The sequence below is a fragment of the Lissotriton helveticus genome, chromosome 5_1 (assembly GCF_964261635.1).
Source record: "Lissotriton helveticus chromosome 5_1, aLisHel1.1, whole genome shotgun sequence".
Taxonomy (NCBI): Eukaryota; Metazoa; Chordata; class Amphibia; order Caudata; family Salamandridae; genus Lissotriton; species Lissotriton helveticus.
In genome coordinates this window covers 2,036,586,088-2,036,605,623 of record NC_136065.1, presented here as the reverse complement: position 1 = coordinate 2,036,605,623, position 19,536 = coordinate 2,036,586,088, and the positions used below count along the sequence as shown (strand labels likewise).

General features: G+C 45.1%; 1 protein-coding gene across 1 annotated transcript in view; it reads right to left on the bottom strand.

The window, feature by feature from the left end:
* Nucleotides 1-19,536, bottom strand: part of LOC144756224 (complement C4-like) — a 1,111,910-nt gene that overhangs the window by 1,054,017 nt on the left and 38,357 nt on the right. The window contains exon 2 of the mRNA XM_078645841.1: nucleotides 15,956-16,148. Within this exon, the coding sequence (XP_078501967.1) occupies nucleotides 15,956-16,148 (193 nt within the window). The remainder of the gene's footprint in view (nucleotides 1-15,955; nucleotides 16,149-19,536) is intronic.

The window sequence follows — 19,536 nt, the reverse complement described above, 5'->3', positions numbered from 1 at the left end:
GAAAGAGTCCACTATGAGTTACAAAATGTAGTGCTAACCTTCCAAAAAGTAACTAAACCCAATCGAACCGTTAGGTTTCTAGCATGGAAGAAACAATACATTTTCTAAAATAACCCTCAACCACCAAAAGGTCCCTTGGTGGCATGCTTCATCATCGGGCTCTTCCTGCCTCGCTGCGGGACTGGGCGTGCTACGACCGACGGATATGTGGGGCACTTTTAAGTGGTCCCGGAGACCATCTGCCGGGACCAGATGGTCTCCCTGCTGAATTTTATTAAGTGAAGTGTATGCTTCCAAATTGACACCATACTTGGTGACTCTCTATGCCGAGTCCCTGAGACTTGGAAGACTTCCTGAATCCAGGCGGAACGCACTTGTTATCCCGCTTCCCAAAACGACAGTCTCAGGAGCCTGGGTGGTAGATTATTGACCACTCTCCATGCTTAACATAGATTTCAATATACTTAGTAAGGTTTTGGCGCACCAATTGTTCCCCTATATGCGGACTCTAATACATACTGCCCAAAATGGTTTTATTCCATCCTGAAATACATAATTCAATCTCAGAATACTCTATTCTGTTTTGTATCACTCAGAGGCATGTTCTCTCACGCAGGCGGCTATTTTATCGATTGACCTGGAAAAGGCTTTCGATACAATAGACTGGGGTTATTTATTTGACACCATGATACATATGGGTCTCGGGAAAGGTTGGATAAAATGGGTGAGAGTCTGATATTTATGCCCCACGGCAAGAGTTAAGATGGGCAAAAAAGTATCTGCACAATATGGGATTTTTTGTGGCACTCGGAGCGGATGCCCTTTGTCGCCCCTTTTACTTGCCTTGGCAATTGAGCCTCTAGCAACATTGTTTCGACAGCGATGTGAAGGGATGTGGTTGATAGTAGATGGGCAAGATTACACCATCTCAACTGAAAAGAACCCAACGGCGGACCTTCAGATCTGCACCTCACGCTAGTTTAATTTATTCCAGACTCCTGCACACAATCACTCCAGCACCTGTCAATGTGCAGTGTCCCTGTGTTCCAGATCTTTAATAAATAAAGCAAAAGGAGGTGTGCCCGGTAATGAAGTCCAGTCAGTCTTGTCATTTCAAAACCTTTATTTGTACTTTTTTCCATTGAGTATAAATCCTTATTTAACACATGCTGCTCTGCCAAAACGTTTCGTTCCAAACAGCGGGGACTTCATCATATTGAATGCCCATATCGAAGAACCGACCTTCATATATGTCAAACCTCTCTGTTGGCTTTTTGTGGGCTGTGATTCTGCTCACTCCTAAGCGCGTTGCCACACATATTTCTTCCTCAGGACCTAATTTTCTGCACCGAATGGTAAATAGATGCAGATTGTGACCTACACCATCTCTTTATACCCAGATGGTCTCCTGATTTATTTGAAGGATGGTGTGGTGGGTTCTGACACAGCCTTGGGTTTTCTGGGAAGGTTTGAACTCCTGTTGGTACCTTGCGACGATCCCCCGGGGTATGCAACGTTTACCACGCAATTTTTACAACGCACTACCATTACAACTAAACTTTTACAACGCAAAAACTTTTACCACGCATACCATTACAACGCAAGATTTTACAACGCATATACCTTTACAACGCATACCATTACAACGTAAGTATTGGTAAGTATATAATTATTTTAAAAATGTTATATGTTTGGGTTTTTGGGTAAAGGGGTATTTTTAGGGTTCAGGGTCAGTTTTCAGTTTTTGGGTAAAGGGGTATTTTTAGGGTTCAGGGTCAGTTTTCAGTTTTGGGGTAAAGGGGTATTTTTAGGGTTCAGGGTCAGTTTTCAGTTTTTGGGTAAAGGGGTATTTTTAGGGTTCAGGGTCAGTTTTCAGTTTTTGGGTAAAGGGGTATTTTTAGGGTTCAGGGTCAGTTTTCAGTTTTTGGGTAAAGGGGTATTTTTAGGGTTCAGGGTCAGTTTTCAGTTTTTGGGTAAGGGGTATTTTTAGGGTTCCGGGTCAGTTTTCAGTTTTTGGGTAAAGGGGTATTTTTAGGGTTCAGGGCTGGGTTTGGGTTTTGGGGTACAGGGGTATTTTTAGGTTTCAGGGCTGGGTTTGGGTTTTGGGGTACAGGGGTATTTTTAGGTTTCAGGGCTGGGTTTGGGTTTTGGGGTACAGGGGTATTTTTAGGTTTCAGGGTTTGGGTTTGGGTTTTGGGGTACAGGGGTATTTTTAGATTTCAGGGCTGGGTTTGGGTTTTGGGGTACAGGGGTATTTTTAGATTTCAGGGCTGGGTTTGGGTTTTGGGGTACAGGGGTATTTTTAACATATTTGCAAATCAAAAATAAAAATTTTACAAAAAAAAAAAAAAATTAATATTAAACTAACAATTTATTAACTTAAAAAAAATATTAATAATTACATTATTTTAACATATTATATACTTACCTATACTTACGTTGTAATGGTATGCGTTGTAAAAGTACTTGCGTTGTAGTGTATTGCGTTGTAAAGGTATTCGTGGTAAAGGGTCCTGCGTTGTAAAAATTGCGTGGTAATGGTATGCGTGGTAAAAGTATGCGTGCTAACGTCATACATCCATCCCTTGGCCCTACCTGTAGACCAGAGGTATTCAATCTGTGAGACACAATCCCCAGGGGGGGCCCTGTACTCGTGGAGGGGGGCGCGCATTTCCAGGAATCACTTTTACCTGGCATCCAAAATATGTGCTTCATTCCATCATTAAAATGCTTCATCTGAGGTTAATTGAGTCTCCTGCGAAACAAAAAGGCTGGGCTGACAGGTAAAACAATCCTTCATGCCAGGGTGCCTGCTTGCCTGAATGAAATGCAAATGTGTGCTATGAGTTAATCGGCAAATGTAAAGGGTGCTTCAGGACTGTTCTGCACCATGCCACACACTTATTTCAGCTACAGGTGTATACCATTTTAGTGGAGGGACACATGGGTGCCAAAATGACACTAAAACTTCGGGTGGAAGTTCAAAAGCTGTTAACTGTTGCCACTCAATCTCTACGCAAAGGGGTGGAGGCTGGACAGGTTCAGGTGAAGAACTGTCCCCTGCTGCTGCAACAGAAGATCCTCCCAAAGGGGCAGTCTGATCGGAGGATCGACAGCCATGCTTAGGAGCCATGAGAATAACTTGGGCCCAGTCGCACTTGATCTTCTTCAGCACTCGGGGCAGAATTGGTACAGGCGGAAAGGTGTGCAGGAGGCCATGACTCTACTCTCGACGAAAAGCGTTGCAGAGTGCCACCTCGGAAACTCCAAAGTGCAGAACTGCTGACATTGCGCGTTCTCTTCGGTGGCAAACAGATCTAACCAAGGATCTCCCCACCTCTGAAAGAGATCTTGCACCACCTCTGAGTGAAGAGGCCATTCGTGATTCACCAGGTACCGACGGCTGAGTTTGTCCGCCCTGGCATTCAGAGAACCTGCCAGGTGTTGAACCACCTGGGCCATGCCCTGATGTTCCAGCCATGTCCAGATGCGAACAGCCTCTTGACACAGGCCTCACAACCCCACTTGCCCTATTTGCTGCAGTACCACATGGCAGTGGTGTTGTAGGTGAACTCCTGCACCAGTTTGCCTTTGAGAGAGGGAAAATGCTTTCAGTACCAGGGGGATCGCCCGAAGCTCCAACAGGTTGATATGGAGCCTGGACTCAGCCGGAGACCAGATGCCTCTGATCCCCGCCTCTTACAGATGGCCAACCCAGCCCAGAAGTGTCAAATCTGTCACCAATGTGAGATCTGGTTGGGGAAGGGAGAGGGATTAGCCTCTGACCCAAGTTTGGTTTGTTAGCTACCACCACAATTGTTGTGCAGTTCCCTCTGAGATCTGCACATAGTCAAAAAGATTCCCCTTGTGCTGTGCCCACTGCAGAGCCTGCATATGCCATTTGGCATGAACTACCATCAGGATGGAGAAGATCACGAGGCCCTGCAGCCTGATAGAGGCTGAAACATCGGTATCATAGCCCGAATATCCTGGACTCGCTTGCTCAGGAGATAGGCACGAAACTGCCAGAATGTCCAGAACAGCACCGATGAAAGGGAGCGTCTGAGAGGGGGTCAGGTGTGACTTTGGGACGTTGATAGTGAACCCCAGCGAATGCAGGAGGTCCACCGTAGTCTGGAGGTGGGAGACAACAGTCTGGGACTAGCCCGCCTTCAACAGCCAGTCATCGAGATAGGGAAACCCTGATCTGCTATCACTTTCGTGAACACCGTGGGGCACTGGTAAGGCCGTAGGGGAGCACGGTGAGGTGAAAATGCTTGTGGCCTACCGTTAACCGTAAATAGCATCTGTGGGCTAGCAGGACGGAAATAAGGAAATAGGAGTCCTGAAAGTCTAGCGACACCATCCAGTTTTCAGGGTCGAGTGCAGACAGGACCTGACTCAACATGAGCATTTTGAACTTCTCCTTCCGGAGAAAGTGGTTAAGGGCCCTGAGGTCTAGGATAGGATGCAGGCCTTTGTCCTTCTTGGGTACCAGAAAGTAGCGGAATAGCAAACACGACCAAATTCTGGCGCAGATACTCTTTCAATAGCTCCCTTGGCCAAGAGAGCGGAAACTTCCTGGTGGAGAAGCGCCAAATGATCCTCGGACATGCGATAAAAAGACGGGGGCATGGAGGGAGGGGTAGTCTCGAAGGGGAGGGAGTAGCCCCTTCGGGCTATTTGCAAAACCCACCTGTCTGACGTGATGGATTGCCAGTGGGGGAGGTGATGGCGAATCCTGTCACCCACTGGCCGCTGATGGTCCTGAAGGGTTTGACTAGGAGGGTTTGGGGCTTCTGCAGGGTGGAAAGGGTGGAGTGCCCGCCCACTGGCTCCCAGACCCGCGAGGTCGCTGGGTCCCACCTCTGCGTCCATGCAGAGACTGGGCAGTTTGCGTAGAGTGGTGGCTACACTAGGCCGGACGTGGAGGGTGAGGTAAACTGGGTCGACTGGAGCCGGGCAGAAGCAGCGGGCAATCGTCCTTTCGATAGGAGCCTGTGCACTGGGCTTGGACCAGGTGCCCAGACTGACATCAGGGAGGGCTTTGTTGATGGGCTGAAGGTGCTCAGAGAAGGCTGCTGCAGGCTGAAGCACCTTTTTCAGGAGATTAGTCCTGACCGCAACTGAAGGGAGCTCCAGGCCCAAGGCTTTGGCTGCCCTTCGCACCACCACAGCGTGAGAAGCTCACTCCTCTGTAGCCACGATAGGGGGAGAAAGCATGCCAGGGTCTGAAGAAGGGTACAGACCACTGGCGTCCGGCAACCCCTCCAAATCCTCATCACCACCTCCTGGGCAATAGGTAACTCCAGAGATGAACATGGGAACAAAAGTCCCCTCTGGCGTTGGATTCAACCTCGGTCCGGCTCTGGGCCATCTCGGGCCGAGGATGGGGACAGCATCGGCCAGGGCCACGGCTTACGTCGAAGGCTTCGGTGCCCAGGAAGGTCGGGTAAGATGGACCGGCATTGATCTGGATCCAGGGCCTGATCTAAAGGGGCCCGCTGGGGCCGGAGCCGCCGGTATCAAAACCTCCAACCGGGTCCGCGGGGCCCTAAGGGGCACCAGCGGAGTCAGGTTGCCCAAAGATAGGGTTGAGGGCTTTGTAAAACATACGATGCTGGGCAGGGGACGCCCCGGCTCCCGGAAACGTCAGGAGATGGAGCCTTAGAGCAATGCCGCTCCGGGAACCACGTTGTGTCAGCCAACTGACGGGAAGAAGACAAAGAGCCCTGGTGCTTCTTCGCGTTCTTTTTGTGCTTCGACGTATCCAAGTACTTCGAAGACTTGGAATGGGACGAGGTGTGGTGGCTCCGCGAGCGGTCTCGAGACCTTCCTCTCGAACGAGACCAGGAGCGATCCTAGCCGACCGCTGGGCCTCCAAGAGCTTTCGAGAATGCTCCCGCAAAGACTTTGGATTCATGGCCTGGCAGTCGAGGCACAACTTCGGGTCGTGGTACGCTCCAAACACCAAAGGCACATGAGGTGCAGACATCAACTTGTGACAGGCCTCGCAAAGCTCGAAGCCGGTCCAACGATAGGGCATCCCTCGCGCACCAGGAGTCAAAGACTCAAAAAAGAAGTCGACATAACGTTGAAGAAGTGGAGTCAAAAAGGGACTAAAGAGGTAGCTCTCTCCAGATCTGCACTAGGCTGGCGAAGAAAAAGAAAGAACTGACATCAGGACGCAGGGGTGGGCATCTAAGTTGACCCTGCAAAGTCATCCTGGCGACCACAATGCCGATGACGGACGCGCGGTCGACCGAAGCCACCCACCAACGCGCAGGTACTGCTAAGAAAAAATCCTCTGGATCTAGCCTGCCGTCTAGGAGTAATTCTAAAGGTAAGGAATCTATAACTAACTGTCACTTTCAGATGTAGATTTTATACCTATGACCTGGGCCTGTACTGTGTTGCGTCCATTTTGGGAGGCAGTATTATTAAGGATCAATGATATATTGGGGCACACGTTAAACACCATGGCCGAAGTGTGTTTGCTGGGGCTTTTCCACTGACCAGTAGGCCTGTAGATCTTGCCATGGCTCTAGCCAAAAGGAGGATAGAAATGTCCTGGAAACCTACCACTGGGCCACTGATAGGAACGTGGAAATGAGATGTAACCAGCTGGGCTGGAACAGAAGGTACAGCCTTAATCAGAGAAGAATCAAATGGATTAAGACGCCGCACCCTATAGTTGAAAAGTGAAAGGAACTACTTGTTGCCTGGGAACACCCGATACAGACATATAGTGAAGAAGAGAGGAGCAGGGATGGAAATGAGTTAGAATAAGTAGGTACAGATAGACGAGGAACCTCAATATATATGCCCCCCCGTTACGCCCCCCATAGTACGAACGCCCACTGCACGGTATGCAATATATTGGTCATGGCCTTGACTAGAAATGGCCAGAACCCCTCCTTGGACTGGGAAGAAGATTCATCTTACCGTATAATACCCATGAGGTCCAGCCCAACAAGTGCAACCACAATAACCCATAAAAGATTAAGCTAAACGTCCAGTTAGAGAAATTCTAAAATGACTTGAATATCAAGAAATAATTGAGCCTTGCTTCTCACTGATGAATAATCCTTTGTTTTCCGTAGCGAAATTGGACCATTCCTACCACTTAGTCTTAGAATACAGACAACCAAACAGTAATTGTTGCACAAATGCAAAATTTGGAGGGTTTCCCTAAAGAGATCTTGTTGGAACCCTTTCTCTCTCCCCTTCCTTTTTTTACATGAATAATTGTGGAACTGGCCCATACAAATTTTAATCCATATGTTTATTAAATTGCCCAGATTTAATTATAGATGACGGGCCACATGCACAATAGGATGCATTGGATCTTATGTTTCTATGTGTAAGTACATAATATGGTATTTATGAGAAATGTATTTGAATTGAAGCAAGAACACAGTAACAAATCCCTATACTGATCAATCTATTGAGTGTTCCTCTGATCGGACTGTGTATAAAAGAATTAGGAATTTCCCCATGATTTTTGTTTTGTTTTCTTACTAAATAAAAGATCAACAAACTCCAACAATTGTAAGAACTATTACCTTATAACTAATGTAAATTTTCTGCTGAAACTCTTGGGAAAGGCAGCTGCTATAGAGGTATTACTTAGAGAATCCTCCTGTATTTGGAGAATCTGAATGTCACCAAAACACACTGAGATTGCCCTACTAGAAGTAGTATGAAGGTTCCTTGAAAACTTATACAAGGAATGTGCAGCAATGGACATTAAAGCTAATACTTGCCCTCCTTCTTCCACTGAAACTTTGAGACGGTGTACAGGTGAAGGGCATACAGCCACTCTGGTGTTACTAGATCTAAGTGAGGCTTTTGACAACATATCACACAGCCTAGTCCTTAAGAGGCTTAGGCTGTGCGGTGTCTGTGGCACCGCGCTGCGCTGGATGACTTCATTTCTCCAATCCCGTAGCTTCCAAGTTGGCCTAAGCCAGCACATGTCAGATAGCATTGCACTATCGGAAAGGGTACCACAGGGTTTAAGTCTGAGTCCCACTTTATTCGTACACATCTGCCCCTTAGTGGAAATTGTAGAAAGGTACAATGTGAAAATTGGATCTTATGCGGACAATCCACAGCTCATAGTCACCTCATCTCAAAATGTGGAGGCTGCTGCGGCCCAATTCCCTCTTTGGACCAGATGTACAACCATAGTATTTTGCGCCTCGCAAATTGTGAGTCGCAATTTGCGAGTCGCAAAATGCTATGTACAACTGTATCTGAGACACTGTTTGCTGCGATTCCCATTGGGGTCGCAATTTGCATGCCTCATGAATATTAATGAGGCAGTCACCATTTGCCACCCCATTTGGAAAGGCTGGCACTCCCAGGGATGGTGGTCTGCTGGGGTAAGCAGACCTCCACTTCTGGGAATGCTTTTAAATAAAGCATTATTTATTTTAAATGCATCCCGTTTTCCTTAAAGGAAAACGGGATGCATTTAAATAATAAAAATGAAACTTTATTAGTTATATTTTTTAAGGGCAGGTGGTGGTCCCTGGAACCAGTGCCTGCCCTTAAAAAATAATTGTGCATGCTTTCCCAAAGGGGAAGGGGTCCCCTGGGGACCCTTTCCCGTTTGCGAGTGCCTTAACACCCTTATGAGAAGGGTGGTAGACTGGAAGTGTTTTGCCACCGCATTTGCGATCGCAAAACATTCATACATAGGTTTTGAAGTCGCTATTAGGGAGGGACGCCCTTAGAACGCCGGTTTCTAATAGTGAGTCGCTAACTCTATTTTGTGAGTCATTAATTGATTAGCGACTCACAAAATAGGGTTGGTAAATGGGCCACACGATTTTGCATTTGCAAACAGGCTTAAAACCCTTTTGTGACCGCTTGTACGGTCGTACATCTGGCCCTTTGTGTAGAAGAACTAGCCTCCAGGATGACCAACAATTGCCTTAAATTAAGCGGCAACAAAACAGAGGTAATGATAGTGGGCAAAGTACCTTCTATCTGTTCATCAGCTTGGTGGCAGGATTCCTTAGGCCAAACCTTCATGCCTAAATCCAAAACTAAAAATGTGGGTGTATGGATTGACTCCAAATTTTTGTTTGAGAGTCAAATAAGTAGCGGAGCCGGGAAATGCTTTGGACCCCTCAAAACCCTGGACCAATTGACTTTAACGACCAGGAAAACCGTTGTGCATGCTTTGACATCATTTACCTTGGTGCTACCAAGGGCAGTCTAAAGAAATTACAATGGATTCAAAATGCGGCAGCCCGCTTAGTTTTAAATCTTCGCAGAAGGACATCCATCTCAACAAGGCGATGTGACATTGTCTCACAATTCTGACGGGCGAAGGCACGAGATACCTGTGCTATATGGTAATACCCTGTACTCCCTCACGTAATTTAGGATTTGCTGGGGCTAATCTAGTACAGGTGCCTCCATAGCTGAGGGCCCGGATGGGGGGCTTGTTCATTCAGTTAACTGGTGGCCAAGATATAGAACTCTTTACCACCGAATTTGAGAGCAGAACCAATAGAGAGGACCTTTCGTAAAGGACCTAAAATCTGGCTATTCAGGTCCCTTTAGCATGCAATGTGTAATGTCTAACCCTGGGTGTAGTGGGCATAGCGGGGCTACGCGGAGGTCCACAGAGTTGCAAACAAACCCATTGGAACTCCGCTCCCTCCGCTATGCCACCCGCCACCACCCCCCTATATTAACAAGTAATTCTTGCCCACGCATTTCAAAACTGTGCATGCACGCACGCCCGTGCATGCGCATTTCATGCGAGAAATGTGGATGCACGGGTGAGATCGCATGCGCAGTTTTCTCAAGGATTACCCAGACGGTGATGAAGAGGAGGAGGGCAGCCCGGGGATGCCGCAGTACAAGTAAGTGATTTTAATTTACTTTTAAGAAATGTAGAATTACTTGCTAATAGGGCGGGTGGAGGCTGGGGCTGGCCAACTCTGCTCCGCTGCGGAGTGTGCGAAGATTTGTCTTCTCCACGTTCTCCGCAGAACACGGAGGAGGCAAATCGCCGCACACTCCGCTGGCAGAGCAGAGGTCTCTGCCCAGGGCTTAGTAAGATCTGCTCAGCCCTGGTCTCTTCTTGTGGTCAAAGGAAAAAGGGGTAATGGGTCCCGGGCCCAAGTCGGCCTGTAGTATTAGAGCTAATAATTACAGGGTTCACTTGTTCTCGGCAATGGGAGACCCCTTCCCCATTGTGGGTAATAAGTTTGAGAAAGTGCCAGAAAGTGCCAGAACAAGTAGGAGTCGTCACTCTTTTATCTGGAATAATTCCTATTTATTGTTCCATCAGAGGATCTCTTTGGTACTTGACTCTGTTAGCAGAGTCAATTAAAGTGAGCATATATCATAGGACAGGTGAGAAATAAACACGTGTTTCGCCCCCTTGTACAGCCGACAGGCCAAGGGGCTTCCTCAGGGCGTGAAATGGGAGTAGCGTAAGAGAGTCCAGCTAGGTAAAGCGAGTTCGTAAAATCTGTAGGTGGGGCATCCGGTCACTGATGTCTTGCTCTGGTCAGTCAGCATGAGCCTCTTCTCGGTCTGCTTCGGAAACCAAACCCCCTTTAATTTCTCCCTACTCTATGAGATCGATCTAGAGCGAAGGGACACACCGTTGGGTGTTACCAAGCACTTAATGAATGGAAAATAAATGAAACATATAAACTTGTGACCCCTCCTTTTTCACGAACCCAATTGAAGAGTGAGCTGAGAGGGATTTTATATCTGAACAGTAGTAGTTATCCTCCTTCTTAACAAACCGAGAAATAATTTATCCAGTAGGAGAAGTGACTCAAGAGCGCCATCTCTTTTTCTTTTAGTTTGGTTAGAAATTGCAGCAGTGTGATGGGGTTGAAAATATATTAATGCAGAAAGATCTTGGACTGGTATTTGAATTAGTGCCATATTATTACATTTTCTACATACATCAGGAACCTGAGAAGACTAGAACACCAGCTAATGACCATATTTTCCTGTACATGTTTGGTTCCAGGCCTTGTAAAATTCTGTAGGCAATGCATCCAGATGGGCAGTTTACGCATGACGTTGGTGAATCTGGTGACTGAAGTGTTTGATCACAGTGAGAAACAGAAGCTCAATTGAGTATTATTGGCTTACTTTGCTGTAGACATTACATTGCAGGAGTCAGGATTAATATATGGGGAAGGCACAGGTCGGAATGAATTAACAGTGGAGGCACACAAAGCATGTACCTTTAAGAAAGACTCAGGCAGACTTGCTCAGACTGCGGACGATGGACAGATGGACGCTGGAGCTGAGAAGGAGGAACCTTTGGGGACATTCTTAGAAGAGAGCCAATCACACTCCCAGACTCTGGGAGTGTTTTCTTCCTGAGCAAGTAGTGGCAGCAAGATGAAACTGATACTTTGGAACCCCACAGAGGTTCTCAACTCCCTGGCCTCATTGCCAAAGGAATGGCAATTGACCCAGCTGACTTTGAGCACAGTACATGCCCTTATCCTTTTGGGTACTCAGGGTGGTTAATATTTTAAATTTTTACATCATCAGTAAATATTTTTCTAGTTTAGTGAGATATACAAACTATTCAGGAAGCAGGACTGAGCATGATTACTGGCAGTTCATGGATGACAAACCCTGATAAGCATCACTGACCACAATAACTTTCGGGGTCTGCAGACTCATAGAGAAGCCCACACATCTCAAGTTACAGTTTTATATTATTTGATGAAAAGGCCTTCTCCGCCCTTCTTTGGTGTCCCTCAATCGTCCTGGGGTTGATATGTGCTTCTTTGCCACACAACACCAGTGATTAATTTATGCAACATGGGGCGCACGAGTGGCTCTTGAGTCATCTTGCGGTGAGTAATGGTGGCCAAAACAAAGCTTTCCGCTCCTCTGATGTTTGTTGTGTTTGAACCTGTTAGAAGTTTGTGAACCTCGAAATGGCAGACTGGCAGGCAGTTCCATTTTACTACTGGATGTGTTTCCTGTTATATATGAAATAATCCCCCTTAAAATCTGTGTGGCACCTTGTTAAATTCGGGCAGTTCTCAAAAACTACTGCCCTGATTTGCACCTCATTTAAGAAGACACTGGTCTATGTGAACGTGTCAAATTTCGTGTTATGTATCCCCTCAGTTACTTCTGCATCTCAACCCAAAACTCCTTACTAGTCAATATGTGTGGGCTGCAATAACATAGATTATTCAGCTTTCATATCTCCTGCTGGAATGTGCTTCCACCTAAAAGGAAAGGAAGCCTTTAGGCCACCCCTCCCCTCCCCCTACCGCCTACCTGCCCCTCCCCAGCATACCCACACTGGGTAAAAGCATTCAGACCCTCTCCAGTCCAGATGATGTAAAATTTAGACTCTATGCAGTCCAGAGGATATACACTTCAGACTCTATGCAGTCCAGGGGATGTAAACTTCAGACCCTATGCAGTCCAGAGGATGTAAACTTCAGACCCCCTGCAGTCCACAGGATGTAATCTTCAGATCCTATGCAGTCCAGAGGATGTAAACTTCAGACCCTCTGCAGTCCAGAGGATGTAAACTTCAGACCCTATGCAGTCCAGAGGATGTAAACTTCAGACCCCCTGCAGTCCAGAGGATGTAAACTGCAGATCCTCTGCAGTCCAGTGGATGTAAACTTCAGATCCTATGCAGTGCAGAGGATGTAAACTTCAGACCCTCTGCAGTCCAGAGGATTTAAATTGTCTTTCACTTGTGTGTTTTCAAGCAAAATTATGATCAATTCTCCGGTCCTCGACGGTTGTAACTTTGACAAAGAGTTGCATCTGTCACACTGACTTGTGCCAATGTAAGTCCTTTCTTATTTTTGGTCTCTCTTGACAGCGCCGCTGTCAGCAACCTATTGTTAACAGTTCTTTAAAACATACAAAGAGTGGGCTTTGGTTCCACACAGACGACTTTCCTTCTCTCACATCATGCTATTAGCTGTTATGTTCCGTTCCGCCTCTGATGATGTGCTCCCATTACAACTAATAAAGGAGTATTTGCATCTCAAAACTTCACTGAATCATCAAGCATTAATTATATATCTCATAGAGGCACTGTAGAAAGAAAGAAATCACTTTTACTTGGTTTTTCAGCGCTGTCTGCTTTTTAATGTTTTAGCTAGGACTCAAAAGACAAAGCACCTTACCTGCTTTGCAAGATCTTTTTAATTCTTGGTATGCCAACCCGCATAGAAGATATGTAAACAATACTGTTGGTACCTAAAATAGGTAGGATGCACAGTAAACTCTACAGAGGAAAGGAGCTTTAATAACTAGTATCGGGGAGGATTCTCAACCAAAGCGGGAATTTACATAGTGGAGGATTCTCATCTACAGAGGCTGGATTCTCAACCTGCAGATGGGAGGATCTGCAATTACCAATAATGGGGGGGATCTCAGCATAAACATAGGAGGATTCTCAATAATGCACATAGTGGATGATTCTCATCTACAGAGAGTGGATTCTCAACCTACAAAAGTGAGGATCTGCAAAAACCAAGAGGAGGGGTCTCAGCCTATACATATGAGGATTCTCAATAATGTACATAGCATATGATTCTCATCTACGAGAGGAGGATTCTCAACCTGCAGAAGGGAGGGCCTGCAATAACCAAGAGGAGGGGGTCTCAGCCTATAGATGGGAGGATTCTCAATAATGTACATAGTGGATGATTCTCATCTACAGAGGGTGGATTCTCAACCTACAAAAGGGAGGATCTGCAATAGCCAATAGTAGGGGTCTCAGCCTATACAGGGGAGGATTCTCAATATTCTACATAGTGGGTGATTCCCATCTACAGAGGGGAGGATTCTCTCATCTGAGGGGAGCATTCTCAATAACCTGCAAAGGAAGGGTTATCAATCTACAGAAGCGATGAATCTCAATAATCTACATAGTGGGGTATTCTCATCTACAGAGGGTGGATTCTTAACCTGCAGAAGGGAGTATCTGCAAGAACCAATAGTAGGGGGTCTCAGCCTATACATAGAAGGATTCTCAATGATGTACATAGTGGATGATTCTCATCTACAAAAAGGAGGATTCTCAACCTGCAGAAGGGAGGATCTGCAATTACTAATAGTAGGGGGGATCTCAGAATAAACATAGGAGGATTCTCAATAATGTACATACAAGATAATCATATTAGACGGGAGTGTTCTCAAGAACCTATAAAAGGATAAAAGGAAGAGTAATCAATCTACAGAAGGGGGAATCTATACCACCTACAAAGGGGTGGATTTTCAACCTGCAGAAGGAGAGTTCTCAATAATCTACAAAAGGGCGGATTTTTAACTAAAAAGAGAATGATTCTCATCTACAAAAGAGAGGATTCTCACATCAGAGAGGAGCATTCTCAATAACCTGTAAAAGGAAGAGTTATCAATCTACAGAAGGGAGCAATCTATAACATCTACAAATGGGAGGATTCTCATGTTCGACTGGAGCGTTCTCAATAACCTGCAGAAGGAAGGGTCATAGATCTGTAGAAAGGAGGAATCTATAAAACCTACAAAGGGCTGGATTCTCAACCTGCAGAAAGGTGGACCTACAATAACCAATAGTGATGGGGGGAGGGGAGGTTCGCAGCCTATACATACGAGGATTCAATCCTCTACACAGTGTGTGATTCTCATGCTACAGAGGGGAATTGTCGCTTCAGAGGGGAGGATTCTCACATCAGAGAGAAGCATTCTCAATAACCTGCAGAAGGAAGGGTTATCAATCTACAGAAGGGAGAAATCTATAAAAGCTACAAAGGGGAGGATTCTCAACCTACAGAAGGGAGGATCTGCAATAACCAATAGTATGGGGTCGCCTCAACCTATACATAGGAGGAGTCTCAATAATCTACATCATGGATGGTTTCCATCTACAGAGGGGAGGATTCTCACATCAGATGGGAGCGTTCTCAAAAATCTGCAGAAGGAAGGGTAATCAATCTATAGAAGGGGGAATCTCAATAAACTACATAGGGGAGGATTCTCATCTACAGAGGGTGGATTCTCACCCTGCAGTAGGGAGGGTCTGCATTAAGCAATAGTGGGGAAGGGGGGTCTCAGCCTATACATAGGAGGATACTCAATAATGTACATAGCGGATAATTCTCATCTATAGAGGGTGGATTCTCAACCTGCGACTGTAAGAACTGCTGGGCGGTCGACCTCGAATTTGCTGCACCAGGTTCGAGTCTTGGCAATAACGCTGAACATCCTGTGAGTCTGGGTAAATCACTTAATCTCCCTGTGTCTAACAAAAATGAATGTGTCCTCATGTAACGCAACTGGTGCTATGTAAAGCGCTCTGATATACGATACCTTCGGGTCAAGTTCGCAGTATATAAAACTCTGTAAAAAAAACAATAATGTAAAAAAAAATGGTAGGCTGGGTTTCAGCGTATAAATAGGAGGATTCTCAATAATCTACATGGAGGACGATTCTCATCTACAGAGGGGAGGGCTCTCATATTAGACAGGAGCATTCTCAATAACCTGTAAAAGGAAGGGTTATCAATCTACAGAAGGGAGGATCTATAACACCTACAAAGGGGAAGATTCTCAACCTGCAGAAGGAAGGATCTGCAATAACCAATAGTAGAGGGTCTCAGCCTATATAGAGAAGCATTCTCAATAATCTACAAAGTGGATGATTCTCATCTACAGAGGGGAGGATTCTCACATCAGAGGGGAGCGTTCTCAATAACCTGCAAAGGAAGGGCCATTGATCTACAGAAGGGAGGAATCTATAAAACTTACAAAGGGGAGGATTCTCAACCTGCAGAGGAGAGGACATTCATTGCAGACAGCAGCGGGGAGAGATTAGGTCCTCATTAAACTAAACTATTCCGAGAGGAGGATTCTCAGTGTGCTTTCAGAGATCAGAGAGAGTCGCTGTGCTGGGGCAGAGATGGAACGAGTGAAAGATGGCTCATACCTTCAGCTTCTTGACCTCCATGTAATTGTTGGCACTGTTTAAGGTGAAGGTCTCGGTGTTGGAGCATCTCTTGCCTTTCAGCTGGTTCTCAAAATACACTTCGACTGTGACGGCACTGGTGAGTCCCTCCACTTGAATCGCTACCGACTCGGCGACATCTACATGGATGATGTTAGGAGCGGCAACCAAAACACTGAGAAAAGAAGGACAAAGATGGCACTGGTCATACTGATATACTAACCATAATATCACAGGTCTACATGTATGACGTGGCTGTTATATTACCTAAACCATAGCAGACATGGGCGTTACAAGTTCTCAATATTGTTGTTTTTGTATTGCTCTGTATTGAAAGCTTTTGAAAGTCCAGATAACACAGGCTTAGCATCTGCATTCAACAGTGTATCATACTGACCAACATCACCATGGAAATGGGGGGGAGAGGCCACCCTTCAGTTTAACACTGTTGCTCGTTGAGCATGAGTAAGTTCAGTGAACACATTTTCTCCCAGCCCTGTCCGTCTTAGGGCGGGGTATCAATCAAGCCCAGCAGGCAGGGGTTCTGCATGTTAACATGTCGCCTAATACCGGTAACTCACTCGAGTAATTGCTGACGCGGAGCCCCAAACATCACAGGATCACTTATCTATAACACACACGGAGACAGAGGAGGGGGTGCCACTGTCTGCCCATAAGCCTCGATGGAGTCAAGGCCTCCAGACTGACCTGTCTCACAAGGACTTCGCCACAGACTTCTTCTGTATTCCCAATGTCCCCATAAATGCTGGCTTCAAGCTGCTACAATTCAATTAGGTTTATCACACTTACTTGACCCCAGCCAGGCTGTACAGGGTGTTTGGCAAGCCCCTCATACCTGCCCCAGATGCACGCAGATTTTTATCATGTGAGGTGACAATAATGCACGCTCTACAGCCCCTCTGGAAAGAGATATGTCAATGTGTGCAGTGCATTATTTGTAACTGACTCCGTTTCATGGCCGAACCATTACTGCCAATTACCCTGCGGAGTGCTGCACGTGTTAGATCTGTCCCAGTTCCACCTCATGTGCTTCGCATAAGCCGGGAGGGGTGTAACATGGTCATAAAGATGGGGGTGCGGGGTTATAGGTTTTCCAACAATCACGGAGGCATATCATGATAGAATACATTTTACGAAAAGCAGGGCGCATGAGCGGGGATTACGGGGCGTTGGAAAGGGCGCGGAATGGAGATTGGTAGGAGTACTAAGTGAGGAAAAGCAAGATGTTTTGTAAACTAACATCTCTTAGGACTTTCAAAATAGGGAGGGAGAGAGTGTGTGTGCGATTTTGTTTGGGTGTATGTAAGAATTCCTGGTGAAATCTGACAGACACATCACCATAAACGACGGAAAGCACTTATACCAACAATTTACCAAAAAATACATTATTAAGGGAGGATGTAAGACCCCAAAACCCCCCATGAAGCTATGCCCATGCGTATAAATCTGCGGATGTGAGGGCAGCACCCGATTCAAGCAGTTGGCACAAGCTCACAATGGATGCCTACGACCAATGCGGCTTATTAACTGTTTACTTACCCTAGCAAAGAGTGGTTAACACCAAAGAGGAAGCCCTGGTGAATATGTATTCGTATAGGGCCTACGGCGAAGATGTCTAGACCAACAGTAGCGAGCTACTCTATCTGGGGCTGATATATATATAACTTTATATAGTTATTTACCCATTTTTGCTTGCTGTTGAGACAATTATCATCATTTCATCGTCATTTTTATACATGATTCAGTTATACAGCTTTTCAGCCCAATTCCAGTTTATGGACATTATTCTTTCATAATCATGCTCCTGTGGACTTACACTTAAATACTATAAATACTGCTTTTCAACCCTATTCTCATTCTTGTCAAAATGGATGCCAGCTTGCACTATGATGCTTATGATCTTGTAGTCCTACTTCATTGTTGGTGATAAGTGCACTACTATTTTTGTATTGTGTCAGCAAACATTGTAAGACCCGTGATTAAGGAGCGGCTGCTCCAAAACGCGTTGAGTGTTTTCGCTGTATGGAATAAATTAATTTGAAGCTGAAATGAATTGGGCTCGGCCTTTTTTTCTCAAAAAAGCAACAATTGAGATGTATATATATATATACATATATATATATATACCAGCTGCAGTCTCCCACCACACCGCCGACGCGATAGTAGAAAAACCACGCAAATCTAGCGTTTCTTCTTAGGCACAGGTATTTATTGAAGTCGAGTTACCAAATCTGACGCGTTTTGGGCTACCGCCCTTGCTCACAGATCGTCAGTCAATAAACTGTTCACCATTTAAATACCAACTGTTCCATAGTTTTTTTCTCAAATGCATTTCTTTCTCTAACCACGTGATAGTGAAGAGTGATGACATACTACTCAGTAAAACCATATATAGTTTGTCTTCCAAACATTTAAAACCCACATGTTGATGCCATATGTAAAATGGATAAAAACAGATAAAAGTTTGATCCATATTAACATTTATCTGAGCAATGTATATACATTAAAAATAAACGTATAAATGTATATATCAAATATATAAAAGCATGAATGACATGACCAAGAATCACTACTGTGTTTGTCCATAAAGGTTGTTCCTAGTGCAAATAACGCATTGAGATTAAATGTGCAAATAACGCATTGAGATTAAATGTGTAAAATACCGCATTAAAGTGCCACAATATACTGTGCAAAATGCAAAAAGACTGATGTGCAATATCGCAATATGTAAACATCAATCAAATCTGGGAACCTATTTAGTATTGGATATAAATACCAGGGTAAAGTGCAAATCTTGTTGTGCAAATTACGCAATACTATATGGACATAGGAATAAATGTACAAATATACAAAATATATAACTAAATTCCTATCAATCAAATTTGACTTAAACCCAGTAGATAATTTAAAATATCTGCATGAATGCAGTAATGGTCATATATAGTACTCAGCACTCAGAATATTGATAAATGACAAGCACAACAAAGTGGGAAATATCAAATAATGGAAGTAAACCAAATGTACACACCATTTTGTCTATGTCCTCAATTCAAAGTGTAAAAAGAAGTGCATACCATTAAGTAAAAAATTGGATATTACAAAGAAAAACCAACAACCATGAAACTAAGTAAAAGGATGGAGGTGCAAAATTCTGAATGAGATTCAATAATTGTACTAAAAAACTGAAGAGCATAGCACTCCACTAAACCTAAATCATCAGAAAGTAAGTATCATGATCTCATAGAAACACAAGCAAATCAACAGTGGTATTCAACCCATTAGGGAATTTGCTGTCCAGTTCTAAAATAAAGTGTGACTCTAGCCTCCTGAGCATCCTGTCTCTGTCGCCGCCCCTGCGAGGTTTAGGAACTGAGGCGATAACAAAGTAGGACAGGCACTGTAGATTGTTACTATGTATGGCCTTAAAATGCCTGGCCACTGGATACGTACCGTCATTGTTAACGATGGCACGTAGATGCTGGAGAATCCTGACATGCACCTGCAGTCGGGTACTCCCAACATATCTAAGGCCACAGGTGCAT